The sequence below is a fragment of the Ovis canadensis genome, chromosome 9 (genome assembly GCF_042477335.2).
Source record: "Ovis canadensis isolate MfBH-ARS-UI-01 breed Bighorn chromosome 9, ARS-UI_OviCan_v2, whole genome shotgun sequence".
Lineage (NCBI taxonomy): Eukaryota > Metazoa > Chordata > Mammalia > Artiodactyla > Bovidae > Ovis > Ovis canadensis.
The window spans coordinates 46,939,791-46,962,533 of record NC_091253.1 but is presented as its reverse complement, the minus strand read 5'-3'; the positions used below and the strand labels follow the sequence as shown (position 1 = coordinate 46,962,533).

Here is a 22,743-nt window from a genome sequence, read left to right as displayed (position 1 = left end):
TAGTGAACACTTGTTTTTATGGCTAAAACCTCTAGCATAGCAGAAGGCAGTCACTCCTTTTAAACGCTTCTGTAAGTACATATAAAGGGCTTACATTGATTCAAAGATTACATATTATAGACTGACCGTCCTGGGACAATCTTTACATCAAGTGGAGTCTCGCAGGCAATTTCTCTCCCCTCTCAGCCTTTGGGAGGAAGGTGTGGGTAAAGTGGACTTGGCAATGAGGGAAGCCGGGAGTGTATTCTCACACAGTGAAAGCCCAGAACCAAGGTAAGTTCTTCACTTGCATAGAGGATGGCTCATTCTGGCAGGTGAAGGTACAGGGGAAAATCTATACATACAGACAAATACAAATGCATATGCGTTCAGACAGGGGTGCCAACAGAATAAAGTCAAATAAACTTACTCTAATTCCCGCCCAATCCCCGCTCTGTCAGTAAGAGCGCCGAGAGGCGATTTAAAGCTACAGGCTCTGTCTGCACAAGCGTCGACGAAAAAGGCATAGACTTTAAACGCCTCGTTGTGTCCCCTTTTCCTCAATAATCAGGGACGTTTAGACTGTCCCTAGGACTCTATTTCGGCCATACAGTGTCGTTCAAGGAGAGATTTAATTTGAATTTCCACAAGGCACTCGGCATCCTTCTGTGCTTGGGCAGTAATTCCGCCACATCCCCGCAGATTTGAAAACCCAACACCGCCGACGGACCAGAGCAACGCAGGCGGAGCGGTCCAGCGCCTCCCAGTCACCCGGCCGGCCACCCCGCCCCCCGAGGGAGGAGCCTGACTCGCCCCGCCCCGCGCCCCCGCCCCCCACCTCGCGTAACCCGGATACACACCCACGCTCCCCTTTCACCTCGCGGCCGTTGGCTAACGTGGAAGCTAGACCCGCCGGCCGGCTAAGCAGAGGGGAGTGAGCTGCCCCGGGGGAGTCGGGCCCTCGGAACGGCCGCGGGGGGTTTCTCCACGCGGCTCTGTCTTTCCCGGGAGGGAGCGATGGGGCGCGCGGGCTCCGGGGAGCTGGCGCCGGTATAGACCGCGCGGCGCCCGGTTCGGGAGCGCGGGGAGGCCTGTGAGGGCCACCGCCCCGAGCGCCCGGCCTCCCGCCATGGCCCCTATGGGCATCCGCCTGTCCCCGCTGGGGGTGGCCGTGTTCTGCCTGCTGGGGCTCGGCGTGCTCTACCACCTCTACTCGGGCTTCCTGGCCGGCCGCTTCAGCCTCTTCGGCCTGGGCGGCGAGCCGGGCGGCGGGGCGGCGGGGCCCGCGGCCTCGGCCGACGGGGGCACGGTGGACCTGCGCGAGATGCTGGCCGTGTCGGTGCTGGCGGCGGTGCGCGGCGGCGAGGAGGTGCGGCGCGTACGCGAGAGCAACGTCCTCCACGAGAAGTCCAAGGGGAAGACGCGCGAAGGGGCGGACGACAAGATGACCAGTGGGGACGTGTTGTCCAACCGCAAGATGTTCTACCTGCTCAAGACCGCCTTCCCCAGCGTGCAGGTGGGCGCCGGGCGGGCCGGGTGGGCGCGGGCCGGGACGCCTGGACCTCTCCGACAGCCCGGGGCGGTCGGGCTCTGGCTCCGATTGGGCGGATCTGGGGATGGAGACGCACAAGTTGAGGTATTCAAGGTCACACTGAAGAGTTGGTGGAAGAGCTGGGGGAGGTCGCGGGTCGTCGGCTCGGCCCTTCTGGCTCCTCCTCTGGTGTGCGCGTCCTCTGGGCACCGGGGATCTGGAGCTCTGGGGTCTGGAATCCCTGATATTCGAAGGCTAACAAAGTTAACTTCACTCCCTGCCCCCGGCTCTTTTGGCTAGAATCACCGAGGCCCTCTGTCTTTATTGCGTTTAGTTGTTGGAAGGGTCGATACACGTTTTCTGGTGGACCTGCCAGGAGCCAGCTGAAGACCGGGAACTGTAGACGTCTGACTTGCTGCAGAGCTGTTAGCATGCAGGGCATTTGTGACTGGTGTGACCACGGTTTACCTTAGCTGTGGACTCATCGGGACCATCTTGATGGCATATATTTAAGGGGCCCTTCAAGGAAGTGTTTGGGAGTATGATTCTCAGCAACTTGACTTCACCCTTCTAGCCCATATTTACTCCAAAGAATGAGAATTGAAGAACGTTTCTTGGGGAAGAAATTGACATTTTCTTAGGGAAATCCAGACATTTCGGATTTGTTGTTAATACCTTTAAACTTCATCATTTCAGGGCAGCTGCTGCTGAATGCATAAAACTTAAAAATGTATTACAATCCAAAGGAAGAGCTCACATAGTGTAGTGGTACTTCCTGAGTGTACTTCCTAACTCACCTAACAGTGGGTTTTGGCAAGGGGAAGAAAAATTGTTTGCAGTTGAATTTCATTAATTAGATAAACAGTGAAATGTAAACCACCGCTTTGGGGGAAGATCTGACCTTTTACTGTTGTTCTTGTAAGAGAGTATTGTCATTGTAGAATTATCTTGTATAACCCTCTCTCCAGTCTTTCCTGTTATTCCTTTTTCTTTCTTTCTTCTTCTTTTTTTTCTTTCCTTTTTAAACTTTCTTTTTGTAGCTGGAAGGAACTTTGGCTTTCATATCATGAGCTGCTGCATACCAGATGTAATTGACATGATAGTTCTCTAACAAATCAGAATGTTTCATGTTTTTCTTTTGTCCTTTGGCACTTTACCATCACAAATGATACTTACCTTGTGTTTGCATCTTGATATAAGATGTGCTTGTAAAATTTCTTTTTCATTTCATATCAGAAGCACATGGTGTTTAGAGTTTGTGGGGAAAACAGGAGTTTCAGAAAAGTTGGTGTAAACAGTTATAACAACAGTAATAGTAATCATTCATTGATTACTATTTTAGCTAGTTTAGTCCTTGCTACATAAGACTTGACTTGGTCCTCACAGCAACTTTAAGAAGTAAAATTTATTTTGCCCACCTTCCAAATGGGAGCCCTGAGACTCATGACACTCCGCTTCACAGTTTATATGAAGTACCTTTAGAACTACCTTAGGGAGGCCATTTAGAACCTAAACTATGATCTCCTTGGGAAAATGTAAAATTGTAAGAGTTTGAAAGCAATAATAGTGAAATAAAACAGTAGAGTTGACTTTTTTTAAGAAAGGTCAGTACAAAAATATTCTTAAATATTGAAAATGTATAGCCATATGTACATGTATGTTCAAATGTGAATTCCATCCCACCCCACCTCTAACAAAACTTTTATCCTGTGGGTAACTTCCACAGGATTCTGCATTTGTTTTCTCTCTTATTAACAAACGCTAAGGGAATTGCTGCCAAGAGTGATGAGCTGCATTTTGTTAAACAGAAAAACTAAGCTTTTTACAGATGTTGAAGTCTGCCTTTATGTAAAATAGCTTTGTTTTCTTGTGATTGAATGTTTACAGGTCCTTCTTTTGTGTTCTACTCGGTTGGTGATTGGAATAGAGGAAGTTATGTTCATTTAGACGAAATCAGAGTAGGATGGTATCATGATGAGCTGTCTCCTTTTGTCAGTATGTTAGACTAGAGACCAGATGTAGATGTCTAGGTAGTGACTCAGTCCTAGATTCTTTCCTTTCTTCTTTCTCTTCCTTCAGTACCCAGAAGTACAGTCTTAAATGTCGAGTTATTTTTGAAGCCTCATCTGAAATTTTTCAGTGAAGATCTTAAGTTGAATACCACTTAGTTTAGGTGGTGAAAATTAGCATTGAGAAGCCACAGATCCTCTTTTTATCCTGATGCCCTGTACAAATGGAGTCAGAGGCTTGAGCCCTCCTGTCTACTATTCACTCCTTAGTAACAAGATACTGCAGGTGTCACTTACTCTGAACTGGGGACATTTTTGTCCCAAGGGGACATGTAGCAGTGTCTGGAGATTTGGGGTTGTCACAACAGGAGGCAGCACTCTGGAGTCATCTAGTAGGTAGAGGGAAAAGTCTCGTGAATGCAGGGGACATTCCCCCTTCATAAAGAATGATCTGGCCTGATTTTCAGTTGGTGTTCAGGTTGAGAATCCCCACTCTAAAGCAGTGCACAATCTAAGAAAACTCAAAAGTTTGACCTAGGACCTCTTGATTCCTTTTGGTCTTTAGCCTTTCTTGTTTGGGATCTTGGGAGAGTCCTCATGGCAGCCTTTCTCCTCTTCCTAAACTCACTGGCAATTCTGATTTCAGTGTAGAAATAAAAATAACTGCAGCCATTTATGTGGCATTGTCTCTCATTGTATCCTTCTGGATAATGATGAAAATGAAGGCTGAAGATAGTTTTTTTGGAATGGATTTGCAGCCACGGAGCACATTTAGCTTTATAGTTTTGGTTTAAAGTACAGGGTGGCACTTCACTCCAGTACTCTTGCATGGAAAATCCCATAGATGGAGGAGCCTGGTAGGCTGCAGTCCATGGGGTCACCAAGAGTCGGATGCGGCTGAGTGACTTCACTTTCACTTTTCACTTTAATGCATTGGAGAAGGAAATGGCAACCCACTCCGGTGTTCTTGCCTGGAGAATCCCAGGGACGGGGGAGCCTGGTGGGCTGCTGTCTATGGGGTCGCACAGAGTCAGACACGACTGAAGTGACTTAGCAGCAGCAACTGTCCTTGACTTGTCAAAACTTTTTGGCAGTGATTTATTTGATGATAAAGCATGATACTCCTAGCTTGGGTCTGTACTATCCTTGACCTCAGAGATGAGAGCTAGACTCTTCTCTCTCGGCAGGAGTAATTGCTGGAAAAGGAGTACAGACTTGAGAAGTGTGAAAGGGAAGATCAGGGCCTGGGGACCGAGGATCACAAAAAACTGAAAACAGTCATTTAGTAAGAGTAATAGCAGCCAGCTTTTATTAAGTGCTTGCTCTGGGTTAAGCACTACCCCGAGTATTTAATTGATTCACCCAAAAAACCTAATAGCGAGATATGTTTATCATCCACTTTTAGCAATAAGGTAACTGCAGCTCAGAAAGATGAAGTGACTAGCCTAGGTAAGTCACCTACCGAGTAAAATGAGGAGCTGGAATGAACTCAGGCAGTGTGATGATAGACCACATACTCCTAATAATGGTTCTTTTTGTAGGTCATAGTAAATTCTGTGAAAGTTCTCTTGATGGCTTGATGGGAAGGAAGCAGAAGAAGATAGGAAGTAAGGAAATAGAGAATAGAGACACTAAGTAAAGACAAGAAGTTGGGCTCTAAGCAACTTGGCTAGAGTGTTCCATTCAAGCCAAGAGCAGGTTTTATGGATTTTTGTTTCATGTTTGTTTTTAAGGTGTGAGACACAGGAGTATGTTTAATTATTTGTAGGAATATATTTGAGAGGTAGCAGTTGACAGTAAAAGGCTTCTGTCGGATGGAAGGAGAAAAAAGACAGCTGGAGAACCCTGTGTATCCATTTAGAAAATAGTTGTTGAATGCCTACTGAAAGCACAGTGTGAAGCATTGTATCTAAACGCTTATTAGGATGTAATGATTTGTGGAGAAATACGGTAAATACTACCTTCTTAAGGCATTGACCCAGAGTTTCTTTGGTCTCAGAGTAACTGAACTGTCATATGAATGGCATTTACTGTATTTTAGGGTCTTGATTTCTTATTCTCCAGTTCCCTAGTGAAGACTGAGACCCAGCCAGTAATGGGTGATGAGAGTAGATTGAGTAGAAAGTTTACAGGGAAGAAATGAAACTACATTGATGAAAACTAGTGCTGTCAATCACGAAGTATTTATTTAGCATCTGCTGTGCCAGGCCCTGGTTTGGGCAGTGAGAACAGAGCTGTAGTAATGAAGGAAGCTGACCTTAAACTTACAGAACTTACGTTCTAGTGGGTCAAGGTAGATGACAAATGTGCAAACATGTTGATTTCAGATACTAACAAGGGCTTTGAAGAAAGAATAAATAAGATCACTTGGGAAGAGTGCTGGCATTGTGGGGTGGGGTCCTGCTCTGGCCATGTTTGTCAGGGAAGGCCACTCTGAGGCACTTTCATGTGGGCCCAGAACTGAACGATGACAAGCAGGCAGGCCACCATGCAGAGGTTTGAGGAAGGGTGTATGAACAGGAGAGTACAGGTACAATTCCCTGAAGACAAGTGAGTCTGGGATGGAGTAAATAAGGGACAAATAGAGTAAGGGTACTGGAGCCATATCATCCTGGATGTACTTTTAAGAGTCTGGATTTTATCTCTATGTAATGAGAAACCTTTGGAAGATGTGGGTTTTTGTTTTGTTTTTTTGGCTGACAAAGCAAGAGACTTTATTGGGAAGGGTGCCACCCAGGTGGAGAGCAAGAGGTTAAAGAAACTAAGGAGTACTGGTCTGCCGCATATCTCACAGTCTTGGGTTTTATGGTGATGAGACTACTTTCTGGATTGTCTCTGTCCAATCATTCTGGCTCAGGGTCCTTCCTGGTGGCGCAGGCATTACTCAACCAAGATGGATTCCAGCAAGAATCCATCCACTTTCTACTCTCATCACTACTGCCTGTGTCTTAGCCCTCACCAGGGAATTGAAGAATAAGAAATCAGGACCCTGAGATCCTGGGAAGTTGGTAAGACATGTGGCATTTCCTTTTAACCTTTCCCAGATTCTTCAGTTGATGGAGGCTTGTTAGTTTCCTGTTCCTCATGGGACCTACTGTTGTAAAATAACTCATGCAAATGGTTACATTGGTGTCTGGCCAGAGTGGGCGGTTCCGGTCAGTGTTTCCCCTGCAGTCCTCAGACTCAGGTCAGCAGCCCTTGGCAGCCCTTATGCAAAGGTCATTGTGAGTGTCATTGGAAGGTTTTAGCAGGGAGCAACACCATCTGATTTAGGAAGACAGCAGGTTGCCTGGTTGAGAAGGAAAGCCTCTTAAAGGCAATAATTGGTCTGTTTTGTTCATTATTATATCCCATTGCCCAAAGCAGTTTAGGATATGTAGTCATTAAATCATTATTGAATGAATGAATGCATCAGTGAATGCACAGTTGGAGGCAAGAGCAATCGAGGCTATTTTTGAAATCCAAGTGAGAGACAGAGGGTTCAAACTAGAATTTTCTTACTATAGAAAGAAAGTGAAGTCACTCAGTCATGTCCGACTCTTTGCGACACAATGGACTGTAGACTGCCAGGGTCCTTTGTCCGTGGGATTCTCCAGGCAAGAATACTGGAATGGGTTGCCATTTCCTTCTCCAGGGGATCTTCTCAACCCAGGGATCGAACCCAGGTCTCCTGCATTGCGAGCAAACACTTTACCATATGAGCCACCAGGGAAGCACAATGACGGTTATTTAGAATTGGGAGGTAGAATTTCTAGGGCTTAACTAGCTGGTGGAGCCTGGAAAGGGTTTGAGTTGGTAAGGCCGTTTACAATGGTGGGAGTGGTTTCTTAAATTTGTTGGTGTGTCATGGTAGTAGCAGGTAACAAATAGCTCTTGTGCAAAAGCAGGTCAGGTAATTGTGCTTTTACTCACTTACTCTGTTTCTCCCTAACCTGACTCTCAGTGAAGATTTTGTCAAGCACACTTCTGTAACTTTTTAGCACATAGTCAGTTGAAAGAATATGAAGAAGCTGATGAACTCTAGGCAGAGATCTTAATCATAAGGCACAGTGGTTGCCACTCAGACTTGGCACTACTATTTTTGTGAAACTGTAGTGATCAAGATGCTGGGAAAGATTGAAGGCAGGAGGAGAAGGGGTTGACAGAGGATGAAATGGTTGGATGACATCACTGACTCAATGGACATGAGTTTGAGCAAGTTCCGGGAGATGGTGAAGGACAGGGAAGCCTGGGGTGCTGCAGTCCATGGAGTCGAAAATAGTTGGACATGACTGAGCACTGAACAACAACAAAAGTAGTGATTAAGACACGAACTGCTTCTCTTTTCCCAGAGTCACATCTGTTGTTTTAAGTTTATTCTGTGGTTTTTGCATCATCCAAGGTGGCCTAGCGTTGGCATTAAGATGTGGGCTCCAAAACACTGCAGGTGGTGACTGCAGCCATGAAATTAAAAGACACTTACTCCTTGGAAGGAAAGTTATGACCAATCTAGATAGCATATTCGAAAGCAGAGACATTACTTTGCCAACAAAGGTCCATCTAGTCAAGGCTATGGTTTTTCCAGTAGCCATGTATGAATGTGAGAGTTCAACTGTAAAGAAAGCTGAGCACCAAAGAATTGATTCTTTTGAACTGTGGTGTTGGAGAAGACTTGAGAGTCCCTTGGACTGCCAGGAGATCCAACCAGTCCATTCTGAAGGAGATCAGTCATGGATGTTCTTTGGAAGGACTGATGCTAAAGCTGAAACTCTGATACTTGGGCCACCTCATGCGAAGAGTTGACTCATTGGAAAAGACTCTGATGCTGGGAGGGATTGGGGGCAGGAGGAGAAGGGGACGACCGAGGATGAGATGGCTGGATGGCATCACCGACTTAATGGACATGAGTTTCGGTGAACTCCGGGAGTTGGTGATGGACAGGGAGGCCTGGCATGCTGCAATTCATGGGGTCGCAAAGAGTCGGACACGACTGAGCGACTGAACTGAACTGAACTGAACTGTGTAGCCAAAATGCTTTCTGGTAACATCTGCAGGGTGGCAGAAGTGGAATTCTCTGCTGTCAGTCCCTCACAGAACATTGATTTATTGATTTTGGCAGTCTCCCAGGGACAAGAGTTCCTTTATGGAAGTCCGGGAGTACAGCAGAGATGTTTCAACACACTGCTGGGGCAAAAAAACTCCAAAAGTGCATTGAGGAGAGTCAGAGGAATATTTTGACTTTTCTTGCGTTGCCCCTCTGTCAAGGTAGTACAGCTCAGTGCCAGGTGAGACCCCTCAGACTGATTCCACCCACAAGAGTGTGTGCATGTACACCTGGCAAACTGTTGAGGAGGCCTCATTGTTTCTTGCCTCACCTGGATTACTGAGGTGGTCTGCATGTCTGAGGGTTGGAAGGGTCATGGGAGCACCTAAGTCAGGACTCAGAACTCATCAGAGGGCTGCTATTAACCTCTTCATAAATGCCGTCAGGAAGCTTGCCACAGCCACTGACTCCTTACCTGCAGCCCCCTCCACCTCTAAATCCCCGAAGTGGACTATGAGCACTCCCAGCAATACAGACTTCTGGGTTTTTTCAAAAAGTAAAATTGACAAACCTTTAGCTAGGCCAAGGTAAGTGTCCATCTATGTATAAATTAATTTTTTAAAAATATGATACATGAAAAAGAAAAAAAATGATACATGTAAAATGGAGTGTTATTCAGGCTTTAAACAGAAGGACATCCTGCCATTTGGGACAACATAGATGGACTTGGAAGGTGTTATGCTAAGAGAAATATACCCGACAAAGAAAAACACTATATGGTATCACTTATATGTGGAATCTTTTTTTTTTTAAGTCAAACTTGTAGAAACAGTAGAATGGTGGTTACCATATTCCAGGGAAAGGGGTGAAAGGTGAGATGTTGGTCAGGTGTATGAACTTTCATTTATAACTAAGATGAGTAAGTTCTGAGGATCTAATGTACAGCAAGGTGACTGTGGTTTTACATTACTGTATTATATACATGAAACTTGCTTTAAGAGTAGATCTTATGTGTTTTCACCACAAAATAAAAAAAGGAAATATATAAAGTGGTAGATACATTAATTAATTGTGGTACTTACTCCACAGTGTGCACGTATATCATCTCGTCGTGCTGTGCACTTTAAATACATTCGGCTTTGTCAATTATACCTCAGTGACGCTGGGGAAAAAGCCAAAATATGTCAAGGAAAGTCACCCAACCATGACGTTTACATACATATATATTTTTTCTTTTTTTTTTTCTGTCCTTCCCCAGGTGGCTTGTTCCATTTCTAAGACGAGATTGAAAAAAACAAAAACTTTTAGGGATTTTGATTGAAGTTGCTTTAAATCTACAGTTTGCAGATGGGAGAATTGATGTCTTTATCATTGTTTTGAAGGCCTATTTTTAAATCCATTATCACTTTTCTCTAACTGTTGTGTTCAGTTTTCCATAATATTGTCAGTCCATTGTCACATTTTTTAATGTATTTCTTTCCCTAAATATCTTTAAGCTTTAAATAGCTTGTTTCTTTGATGCTTAGTTTCTTTCTGTATTTTTCTAGATTCTCTGTCCTGCTTACACAACAAGCTAAGTTCGAATATTCAGTTGGAAAGCACTGGAAGACAACATATCTGGGATTTCTTATATATTTTCATTGGCAAAGAATTTCCTTGAAATAAAAGTACTAATTTATCTGCTTTCAATTTGGGGGATTTTATCTAAATTGTTTTTCTCTATTGTGCTTTTTCCAGGTAGTGATTTTTTTTTCTTTAAAACCTTTTAAACTGTCAACCATTCTCAACCATTGATGCAGATCAATACAGAGGAACATGTGGATGCAGCTGATCAAGAGGTGATCTTATGGGATCGGAAGATTCCTGAGGACATCCTAAAGGAAATAGCCACTCCCCAGGAGGTGCCAGCAGAGAGCGTCACGGTCTGGATTGACCCACTGGATGCCACACAGGAATACACTGGTGACTTTTCAATTAAAATTGATCTCAGACTAGATATTGCCTTTATGTATTAGAGAACCAGAACAAGGGCAGGTGGTATATTCCTGGTGGTGAATATTTTTTCCAGATGGACACAACTTGTCCAGTTAGATTTAAGAGAGCTGGATTAAAGCACTGTGCTCTGAAACTCCTGGAGTGGATCAGTTAGTTATTGTCAACCTTTTCTGACCGCTGTATCATGGCATCCTCCTCTCAGTGACCGTGGCTCACTGTGTCACTATTCTTCAGTGAAGTTTCTGGCAGTCACAACAACAAAATGGTTTCTGTTGGACACCTGTTTATTGAAGTGCATATTTATATATTGATTTGTATATTGAGGTGTGCATTGTTGAGGTATTTATTTATATAAACAATACACGATTGACTTGTGATGTTGGGAATTTAGATTTTATTGCATACACATCTAGTCCTAGAATTAAAAATAGTAAATCCTAGGCACCCAGGGAAAGTAAGTGGCAAGATCAGTTACTTCCCCCACCTCCTATTTCTGTCCTTCTCAACCAGTTCTAGCTCCTGTTTCATTTCTGTGGATTTTCTTCAGGCCTTATATCTTACCCAGAGGTTATATAATTTCTGTCTTTTCTTTATTCTCTTGATATGTAAAAATTGATGGGTTATGTATTTGTCCAACTAAATGGTACATTCTCTGAGTGTGGGGGCTTCTTCTTTTTTTCTCCTTTGTATTCTTGTGCTTAAGCACGGAAATTGACCCAAAATAGACACTCAGTGGATAACTATTTGGAGAACAGGGAGAAGGCACTAGACGTGTGTATCTAGTAGTAACAAATTCTAAAACAGAAGTTTGCAGAAATAGATAATGGAAGCATGGACTATTGAGAAGTTCCTTTATAAATGGTTTTTCCTGGACTGAAATTGATTTGCTGATATAATTGTGACAATACTTAGTGAGTACACCCCTTGGGTCTTTTTTGAGTGCTTGAGACTCAATTTTCATATTCAATCCTAACATTATTTTAATAATTGTTGTTATTGGATGGTTGGTTTTTTTTTTTTCTTGTAGAGGATCTTCGGAAGTATGTTACTACTATGGTGTGTGTGGCTGTAAATGGTAAACCTGTGCTAGGAGTAATACATAAACCATTTTCTGAATATACAGGTAAGAAATATGCTAAAGTTTCTAAAAATTAATGTTATTAAATCATTTCCTGTATTATTTACGGTCCTGTGGAAATTTCAACTGTGATTCAACAATTATTAGAGTCAGCCCCACCTCACCCTTCACTGGATACAGTGAGGATTTTAGTGTTGGTACTAGTAACGTATGACAAAGCATAGCTTTCTGAACTTGTTTAGAGGATGGAAACTGTTAAATGAAGACAAGTGATCCTTAGTGTGTAGGGAATGCAGTTGGGTGTGGATGCCCAGCAGCTGCCGTCCTCTCTGTTTCCATCATGCTGTTGCTGGGGATACGGTCTTGGGCTCTTTCACGTGAGGTCATGTGCATTCTGGGATCATCTGTGAAGTGGCCTTAGCCCAAAGAGAATTAGAACTACAATAAAGAAAACGCAGAGCAAATTGATACCAGAGAGGCAGATACGTCCTGGTTTCCATATCTGTTCATGTTAGGAGGGAGAATGGGGATAATAAAATGTCAATTTTTTAAAAACCTTTATTCCATCAAAATATATAATCTATACCCCACCTCTACCCCCAACCATAGGCTTAGTAATATAAGGTGCTTTTACTAGTCAGCAAACAGTGCAAAAGAATCAATATGCTCTTAATTAGGTGCGAGTGACCTTCCTTTCCTGGATCATCAAAGGTTTGTTTGGCTTGTGCCCTCTTTGGGGAGTGATGTTCAGATCCAGACTGCATATTGATGTTGTTGAGTACAAACTGCCAAGTATTATGTATTTACTAGAATGTAGCTATACTTGACTATAGTGGAAGCTAGGTATTATTATTGCTGGCAGCAGTTAGAACAGAGCTGATCAAAATCTTACCAGATTCAATTAGAATTAATTCATTGAGTGACATTCTTAGAAGTAAGAGATGCTTGAATAGTACACATTTTACTGAAGTGATGTATAAACGTGGACGCAGTCGATCCACTCAGTGGAAATCTGTAGCTAGTAGAAAGAAGTTGTAGTGTCTGAAGTCTTTGGAGCAAAGTACCAGCCACTTGTTATTTCCTGCCGGACTTTCTATTGGCATCTTACAGATCGAGTGTTGAACACATTCTGTTAACTGTTCTTTTAGCTGATCACTACTACCTTATCATCATCATTCACATATGTTTATTTAAATACCTAACTGTGTTTTAAGGTGTTTGAAATAATTTTGTCCATATAAATGTTATGATTGAATGCATTGAGTTTATGTGATCTGAAATATATTTTTTAATATTAAATTAGTAATTCTTATCTAAAATTATTCTGGTATTATCTACTGAGATGTACTCTCTTTATTCTCTTACACAATACTGACCTCTAGAGATACAGCATTGCAAATTCACTTCTTGATACAATCATGTGTTTTTTGATCATTTCTAAAAAGAATTTAGAGGATTTTTTTGTTTCTCTTTTCTTATTTCACTTTTATTATGAATAATTTCAAAAAGTGATAATGACTTTTCATGTACTTTAGATTTAACAGTTGATGATATTTTTAAAAATTTGCTTTTATTTATTCATTCATTTTCTATGTATTTTAGAGATGATCACAAAGATCATGACCTTCTACTACATATATTTCAGTATTCATCTCTAAAAAGAACATATTTCTAAACAAGAACAGTACTGTTAATAATAAAATTAACAATTTTATCCAATAGTCACATTTCCCCCAGTTGTTCAAGAAGTGGATTTTACAACCTGTTAACTGAGACCAGAGTCCAGTCAAGTGACAAGCATTTCTTTTGATTGTTAGGTCACTTATGTTAAGTTAGATCAGCCTCCAGTCCCCTTTTTCCCCATGACGTTGACTCGTTGAGATCAGGTCACTTATCACAGAAGATCCTGCCCTTTGGGTTCCTCTGATTATTATTTTCTTGTGATTATTATCTGCAGGATGTTCACTGGAGAAAGCTCTTGGAGTCAGATTTGTGGGAGGGAGGGCAGGAGGTGGGGAAGTTGAGTTTCAGTGTGGGCCGGTGAAGATCCCACAGTGGCCCTGCAGGGAGCTCTGGAGCCGGGATGTTCCTCAACAAGGACCTACTAGTCGCTTTTCTGGTTGGGCTGGGTTGCATCGCCCCTTGTAGTTCTGAATATGGCCTCTTGTAAAAAATAAACATATGACCCTTGTACTCCGAAAACCAAAGCTCCCTGTTTGGAGATAAAAGAATTCTTGGGAAGAATTGTTTTCCAGTCACCCCTGGTATGTTGGTTTTAAAAAGCCTTGGTGCCATTACTGGCTATTACATTTGCTTTCCAGCCTGGGCGATGGTAGACGGTGGGGCAAATGTGAAAGCCCGCACTTCTTACAATGAGAAGACCCCAAGGATTGTCGTGTCTCGCTCACATTCAGGAATGGTCAAACAGGTTGCTCTTCAGACTTTCGGAAACCAGACTACGATCATCCCAGCGGGTGGTGCTGGTATGTTCCTGCTCCGTGTGGGCCCTACCCTGTGCCCTGCGTGGCCATGCCCACGTCAGGAGGCTCACTGGTATCCGGTCCTTGGGAAGAAGTGGGAGTGGACACTGGGGCTTTTAGGACAGGCTTGGTCTCCTACTTGGTTATTTCGAGAGCGGGATTTCGGGCACACCTGCCTCCTGGGTACAGTCTCACAATGGAAACAGTCTCACAGCAGTGGTTTCTGATCCTGGAATATATGCAGGTCTTTTCCTGACACCAGTGGTTGTTGTATGTGATCTGACTTTGAAGTGATTGTGCTGTTAGTATAGCTGTAACCATCGCAAGGAGAGAAAGAAGGATCCAGCCATCACAACCCTGTATCGAGCAGGGGCTGGCAGGAGCCATCGTTTAATGTTATTAGAACGGCTAATGGCTGCTGTTACTAGATTTTTTTTTTAGCCACTCTTGAAAAATACAGAAAACACCCATAGCTTTAGGGCTGTGTGAAACCAGGCCATACCTGGATTAGCCCACTCTGTTTTGAATGCTGTTTGCTATGACAGAAGTGTTCTAATTCAAATAAATTGCGAAGCATAGTAGGAAACATTTGTGTTTGAAAACCTTTTTCAGCACAGTAATAGAAAAGTAATACTTTTAAGCCTAACAGTTTTAGTTTACTGCTGACCTATACATGTTTTTCTAAACATGGTTTCATTGTTTTTTTTATAGACTGTCAGGTTGATCAGGAAAGGTGATATGCAAAATTCCCAATAGGAATAGGATAAAATAGGTTTTTGACCCAGTTTCTTCTGAGTTTGTTTTATTATTTTATTTTTAAAATTCTGCCTCATTACACAAAAGACTTAGGGTAGTAACATTATCTTGTGCTTTCTCCTTTCTAATCCATTCTTCCTAGACACTCCAGGGAGACCTGGGGGTGTTTAGCTTCAGTGTATAGTCCATAGCAAACAGCTCATATTGAAGGTATCACCTCAGAAGCCAACCACAAAGTAGATTTAAATTTTAAAAAGTATAGGTGTATGTTTATTTATACTTGAGAATAGCTTATTAATAAACTACTTTGCATACTTTACGGTATGTTTTGATCATTTGGGTTTAACATCTGTACTGTGACTTTAAAAAAACTACTTTTAAAAATAAGTTTAGACTTAGCAGCTGCAGAGGTAGTGTAGAGAGCTCCTGCATACCCTGTGCTGGTGTCAACAACATCCTCAACACAGTACGCGCCTTTCTTCCTCTCTTCCAGATAATAACCTAAATCCTGTGTTTATCTTGCAGGTTATAAAGTTTTAGCACTCTTGGATGTGCCTGATAAGACTCAAGAAAAAGCTGACCTATATATCCATGTGACATACATCAAAAAGTGGGATATCTGTGCTGGCAACGCCATCTTGAAAGCCCTCGGGGGGCACATGACCACCCTGAGTGGTGAAGAAATTAGCTACACTGGTTCCGACGGCATTGAAGGGGGGCTCCTGGCCAGCATCAGGATGAACCACCAGGCTCTGGTCAGAAAGCTCCCGGATCTGGAGAAGACAGGACATAAGTAAGCCAAGATGACAACAGGTCACAGCCCCCCCAGAGCTGAACGGTCGGCCTGACGTGCTGAGGCTTCAAAGTAGCAGTGGAGACTATGCATGGTTTAGGCCATCCTGAACTTTGTAAAGTATTTATGAAGCATCTGAGACTTCTTTTCCCTGTAATAGGATGCAGGATCAGGGAGAATGGGTTGCTTCATGTCTCAAGTATTGTCTTTATTTTTGAGACTATTTTCGTACGGTTGTCATACACAAGGCGCATATATATATATTTGTGAATTAAAATCTATAGCTGAGTCTACATTGTTATGAGTCACCATTTTCACACAGTATCATGAATCTTCAGTTTGTTAATACTTTCATATAGAATTGGGCTGAAGAAAGGATTGTTTTATGTAGGTATTTAATACTACTATACAGTTGTATCTCATTGAAAATAAAATAATTGGGGGTTTTTCCCCCAATTCAGATAGAAAGCACAAGAAGCTGCAAATTCATTAATATGCAACAGATTCTCTGTTACTGAATATTTCTTATGGATTAAAATAGAAAAAGCTCAAATTTTTTTTCTTTGAAATTTTAATAACAGGTTCACCAGCTAGTAGAGAATATGACGGTTGCATTGTAATTTCTGTGTGTGTGTATATTCTGTTTCGTTTTGGTTTGTTTTTATAAAGAGACGTGTGTTTCTACCTATGGGTTCAACATTTCTGCCATCTTGCTGATCAGTTTCACTTGCCCTGTGGATGGCGCATGGTTCTGTCCTTTCCCTCCTGACCCGCATTTAATCTTTAACGTCTAAGGTTTAGATTAAGGTTTCAGGGTTTAACGTTAGAATTTTGGTACTTTTTCTCATTAGGGGTAAAATATGCTATAAGGCATTATAAAAATATAATGTTATTCTGTTATTAACTGAAAGTTATTTGAAGTTACATGAATTGAACCAGCCTTCATTATTTTTAAAAACCTTGTTTTAGTACTTTTTAAAAAATTTGCCGTGTCTGTAGAGATTCCCTCATTATCAAGAGTGAGTTAAGGTGGCTTTTGCCATTAATAAATGGATCTAATCTAACCAAGCTCTCAAAGTAGTAACCTGAGATACTTTGTATTTCCCTTTGGGTTAAAAAAATGAAGATTGAACTTTTTGATGAATTTTTTTCCTATTCAGGTGTGCACAATCTGATTGGAAAAGGTTGTGACATATTTGCAGTATCACTGTAATTCAAGCTTTGTTTTGTGAGCCATCTCTCATTGCGATGTCTTGATTTCTCTCAGCGTGATCAGAAACTTCACCTCAACAGTACCATCATTTCACATGACCTTGCCATGATTTTGTTCCATAACACACTGATAAGGAGAGGGATTTCTTAGGGTTTCATGGCTTCCTTTTTTCTTCTTGTCTCTCTCTCTCTCTTTAACCCTAGATCAGTTTTTAACCCTTGATCAATTTTCCGTTTATTTTCTTGTCTTGGAGATAAACTTGACCGAAGGCAGGGCAGGCGTCCTCACCTGGTGGAATGTGCTTACAACTTTGGGCTTGCAGATTATGCTGTCTGAGGTCCTCACTCCTCGTTGGGGAATTGGCCCGAGTGTGACACACACATTACCTTTACCCAGTCTTTAGTCCTGCAGGGCAGTGGGCCTCAATAGCTAGGGTTTTATTCATCAGAATTCATTACAAGTTTTAGTAGTTGAAATACCTGGTATTTAACCAGGACTTTTAGGAATTCTGAGCCAAGTTTTAGAGGCTTCATCTTTTTACTTTGCAATGAGATGAAGAAATCTTTTTCCTCAGGAGAGATGGCAGAAGCATATGCTATTTCCAGAGTCCTGTGGTATAAGTGTGTGTTCTAATTGTGATGTGTCAAACTTCGGGGAAAGAGACTAGCGTATTAGGAAATGGGACTAGTTCATATTAGCAGGCATGGTGTTTTGGCCTTAGTTTTTAATTTTATTAAGCCACGCATAGATAATGACTTTGTGGAGAGCTTGTGTCACGTGCAAAAACTAGGATACTGGCTGACAAATGCATTATTTTTGCGATTTGTTGAGTATAGCATAGTACTAATGGTTTTAAGTGCTTTTATAAGAAGTTCATTTTAAAACGTTTTGTTTCTAAAAGTCAGTATACATTACAGAACTAATGTAAGTTCAAAGAACAGTATTTATTTTATTTATGTAGGACATTGTGCCAGGACACACCAGTGAGAAAACCTTGTGTGAGACAGATGATATCTCCCATAAATACAAGTATTTCTAAAATGTTTACTCTTAGTGACTCTCACCCACCCAACACCTGATCTCCCTTTCCCTCGTCTTTGCCCTTATTTAGAGGACAGTTTTCCATTAAAATTGAGTTTTCTGCATCAGTTAGTAAAAATAGCACCAATAACCTTAAGATCCATCAGCTGTCGCCTTCCTCTGCCCCTTTTTCTCTCCACCTTGTTCCATGTCTCCCTAACTTGTTAATATATGTTATCTTATTTCTGCTTCTCTTTGTTAACTAATATACCCTTCCCCAACACTTAACCCTGAAATTCTCTCATAGACCTGTGTCTCTGTGATTGGCTGCTGAAATCTTAGGGCAGAACTGAGACTAGAATTCCAGTGGGAGAGATTAATACTGACAGAGCCCAAGTTGACTATTACTTTTCAAAGACTCCTCAAAAAGGAAAGTCACCTTTAAAACCACAGAGTAACTGTCAAGAATAACCCAAGGCTTCTGTCTTAAGCCTTTCTGACCCATCCTTCAAAGAATGAAAGTGCAGAAAATACAAGCGCGTTACCTGCTGGAGAAAGCTTGCTATCTCTATTAGTTTTCATAATTGATCCCTGCTTCAGTTGGGATCGTAAGGACCTACAAGATGGGTCCTATTTATCTTTGTTATTCAGTTGTCCCCTTTCCCCAATTTTAGTGTTTTCCTTTGATTCTAAATATTGAGTTGTTTATGGCCATATAATGAAGTAACAAGCTTCATGTGGTTTGTGTGCTTTAAGTAGCAGTTAAAGCAGATTCTTCCTGTTTGCTGGGTGCTTCCTTTCAATATTGTTCAGATTGAGTCCTGGCGGTGGCTGAGGAAAGAGTGGGAGGAGGAAAGGCCTGGGGGAAGGGGGGTGCCAGGCAAGCCCTTGCCCTGTCTCAGGGTGTCTAATTCAGAAATCGGATTTGACTCAGGCTTTGCAGGTGATGATTGTCTTCCATTGCCCAACGTAAGTAAAGAAAGCTGGCATGCCACCCCCTCCCTATTCCTCAGAAAAGAAAGTACCCAACTTGCCTCTCCTTGATAACAGCTTGAAAATAGCTTTCTGGAGACAATCTTAAGCAGGTTTAAAACGGGAACTGTTTAGAATCTAGCCACAACCACTCACTCACCTTGGCTGTGTGTCGATTGGTTGTGAATAGAAGCAATGATTTGGTTTAATTTAAGACTTATTTGTTTTTAGCATATGCCTAAAAACGTCTGCCTTGTAACTGTTGTGTAAAATAAATTGATGGTTTCACTTTTATTCTAAAAAAAAGTTGTGCCTTAACAATAGGGCATTGTATGTTAATAAGGGAAAACAAAAAATTTTTTTTAGTAGATGGGGAAAACAGTAACTTTTGCCATTAAAATTTAAGTTCTTTTCATGTTTTTAATATTAGAGTTGGGGAAAATCATTAAAGTTGAATAAAATTGATATAAAGTTATTTTTACATAATCTAGCATTTACAACTGAAGTACTTTTTTATAAGAACTGGCATCTTGATGTATATGTCTGAAATGATACATAATCCTTTGGTTTTTAATTTGAATTAATAAGACCATGATAGATTTTAATTTTTAATTTTACTTTTAAACTGTTTTAGTGTGCTATTATATTTGTTCTAGAACTCCGAGTCACTTTGATTTTAAAAGCTAGCCATTTATTTTTCATACCACATCAGAAATTTCTTAATGTTAAAAAAATACTGTATGTTTGTGATGTAACCAACCAGAACAGTTCCTAGATTGGGGAGGGTTTGGATTAACATTTACTAAGAAGGCAAGAAGAATTGAACTTTATGCTTTAAAAGGAGGATTTTGGTTTTAGGAGGTGCTGGTCATAAAACTTGTTTTCTTGCTTGTTTTTAATTTTATCAAAGCTAGGCAGGTGTTTGCATTCTAATTTAGCATTGATAAAGACTTACACGAAAGCCACTTTTTTTAAAATTATTTTTTAAAATGAGTAATGAATTATGTGGGAAAATGAGATTTATAAATACTAGTTTTCCTTTGAGATAATATAAAATCAAACTTTCATAAGTTAAGAGTGATGCATAATATCATAACGTGTATACTGTGTTTGTAAGGGTTCCCTAAATTATTAACATTCAGGTAATTTGTGTAAATTGCAAAAGCAGAAACTGTGATGTTCGGTTAGTAGTATGTTGTATTAGAATTCTTTTGAGGATGTATGTTATACGCATAGTTGACTGTTACTCACTTGCTCCTCTTGTATTAAGTAGGAGAAACAGCATCCCAAGTCATTTTTAGATCAGCTAGCCTTCAGAGACTTCACCTCTCTTCCCAAATTATCTCTTCCAAGCCGTCTTCATCATCTGTGTTCAGTTACGGTGGAATTGTTTATTGGCGTTAATTTATGTGTAAAATATGGACTTCAGTGTCCCTTGTACTCTTGCATCCACTGTTGGCAGTAGCCAAAGCTAGCTTCATAGTCTTAACAGGAGAGACAGCATTCTTCCATAATGAACTGTGGTGCTGCCAGAGGGATTTTTTCCCCCCCTTCAGTGGTTTTACTTAAGTTACTGGATAAGCAGTTGAGTTTACATTAAAACAATGAAATGGTATATCTTGTCTATGTCCTGTCTCTTCCAAATTGGATGTGTTGTTTTTTTCTTAAATACTTTTTCACTTCCTTATCAATCTCTTATAGGGGACTAATGATGAGAGGGGTTAAAATAAAACTGCCTACCTTTGAATACCCCTTTCCCTCACACGTGGAAGGCTGGGGAGGAGCGAGACCATTCCTGTTGCCAAGACATGCTTCAACACCAGAGTTCTCCTTACTCAGCATGCAACCTCTGCCTCACCCACATCACCTAATTTAAGAGGGTCCTGGCTTCAGCCTCTACTGAGAAGTAGAGATAAGCCCTCCTCCTTCCAGTTTTTTTGAGCAGTTTTCTGGTCCCTTCCTTGTTGCCCTCATTTTTACATGGGTTGTTGTAAACTTTTTAAGAACAGGGATTATATCTTGATGATTTTTTTATTTCCACCTCGACCCCAGCAGCTAGCCCAGTATCTGGAAAAAATTAGGTGCTTCATGTGTGTCAAACTAAATGGAATAAAGGATTTCTATTAGCATCAGTGTTTCTCATGCCTCAGTTGTGTAAGCTGCTTGGTTGGTTGGTTTCCTCTGCAGATATTTGTGTTTATCACCCACACACCCTAAGTTATTTTTTAAAGTTTTGTTTTCTTGCCTTCCAATACTACCCCATGGCCAGTTAGCTCTAGAAAATGTAGCTGCCTCTGAATGAAATGATTATCCCAAACTCTGCCCCTGGATATCCTTTGCCAAACTGAAATTTGAATTTTCTGAATAAATTGGTCATGTCTGAAAGATGGTGTGCTGCTTTTACTTTTTTTTTTCTCGTCTTTTAAAAAGTTTTGACTGTGGTAAAATATATATATAACGGATTTACCATTTCAACCGTTTTAAAGTGTACAATGAGTAGTGTTTACATTTACAATCCCTAGTGGCTCAGATGGTAAAGAATCTGCCCTCAATGCAGGAGATGCAGGTTCGATCCCTGGGTCAGGAAGATCCCCTAGAGAAAGGAATGGCAACCCACTCCAGTATTCTTGCCTGGAAAATTCCAGGGACAGAGGAGCCTGGTGGGCTACAGTCCAGGGGATCGCAGAGTCAGACATGACTGAGCGACTAACACACACAACTATCATCACTATCCATTTGAAGAACCTGTTCATCCCAAATAGAAACCTCTACCCACTGACAGGCACACACCATCCCCCACTCCTGGTAACAACTCTCCTGCTTTCTGTCTGAGTGCTTAATTTTATGTGACAATCTCTTCTATGTCACCATTTGCCAAAAAATCATCTATTTGAAAATGGGTGTACATGACAAACATACCTCTGGCAAAACTCTCAATTATGGTAAGATTTTTTTAAGTAAGGTGAAGGGAGGATAGAAAGAGCTAAAGAAGAACAAAATGGTAGAAATGTAGTAATAGGAAAAATCTAATGAGAAAGATAACCAGGATGCTTGTTTTCCTCAAGTCTTGTCAGTGATAAAATGATGTAATCCACCTGCTTTGAGATGTTTGTTTTTAATCTGGTTTCTTTGGAAGATGAATAAATCAGGCTTGAGGGAGGGCAGGCCCCTTCATTCCATCACTGGCAAACTGCTTGACTCTCTAGCTGCTTTTTGTTACATTATTTTAATTTCTATAGCTACACTTAAATCAACACCTTCAAAATGCTTTTATGTTTTTCTGAAAAGCATGACTTTTCTCAAAAGTATGATTTTTTGGAAATTTTGCTTGTTAAGTTTCCCTAGGATTTCTTGAAAAAAATATTAGATCTGCAGATTGGCTTTTCCCATCTGACAAAGCTGAGTGCAGAAGCTGCAGGGTCTGGGCGATGTCTGGGCTTGCTCTCCAATGGGTAAGCCCCATCGCAGCTGGGAATTTCTGAATGGTGCCTGTTTGGGAGTTCTCTACCACTCCTTCCACGCCCAGCTGGTCTCACTAGGCTACAGTTATATATAAGAGGAAGACAATACCTGTTTGAATACTGAAAGGAGCAAAAGACTTCTAGACACTTTTTAGAATTCTGAGACACGTGATTTTACACAGACATCTGTAGTATTGAGTTCATATTAGATATTCTGTCAATATACCTTAATAATTGCATTTAATATTGTAAGTGGTTGGCTCAGGAAAGGACAGTGAATGAAGGGTGTGCTTTGTTTATCTAGCAACACTCCTCCCCCTCATTTTCTTTTTTTCTTTTTTTGGTTAAATCACTGTAGAAATGAAATGTAAATCCCTGGTATCCACTTCAAATTGAAGACCTCTAACCAAAAAACATCAGGTGCTTTCATGGT

At 41.2% G+C, this 22,743-nt stretch overlaps 1 protein-coding gene across 1 annotated transcript; it reads left to right on the top strand.

Moving 5' to 3' along the window:
- Positions 1-808: 808 nt before the first annotated feature.
- BPNT2 (3'(2'), 5'-bisphosphate nucleotidase 2) lies at positions 809-21,234 on the top strand. The gene is made up of 5 exons (XM_069601023.1): positions 809-1,495; positions 10,342-10,504; positions 11,565-11,660; positions 13,937-14,098; positions 15,377-21,234. Exons 1-5 carry the CDS (start codon positions 1,109-1,111, stop codon positions 15,646-15,648), a joined length of 1,080 nt encoding a protein of 359 aa, XP_069457124.1. The 5' UTR covers positions 809-1,108; the 3' UTR covers positions 15,649-21,234.
- The last annotated feature ends 1,509 nt before the right edge of the window (positions 21,235-22,743 follow it).

What these genes read in the sequence shown, in the direction of transcription:
- BPNT2 (XM_069601023.1), top strand. Translation starts at nt 1,109, where the DNA reads ATGGCCCCTATGGGCATCCGCCTGTCCCCGCTGGGGGTGGCCGTGTTC. An exon ending in ACCATTTTCTGAATATACAG is followed by an intron (nt 11,661 to 13,936) that starts GTAAGAAATATG and finishes TTTGCTTTCCAG; the next exon opens with CCTGGGCGATGGTAGACGGT. An exon ending in CATCCCAGCGGGTGGTGCTG is followed by an intron (nt 14,099 to 15,376) that starts GTATGTTCCTGC and finishes TTTATCTTGCAG; the next exon opens with GTTATAAAGTTTTAGCACTC.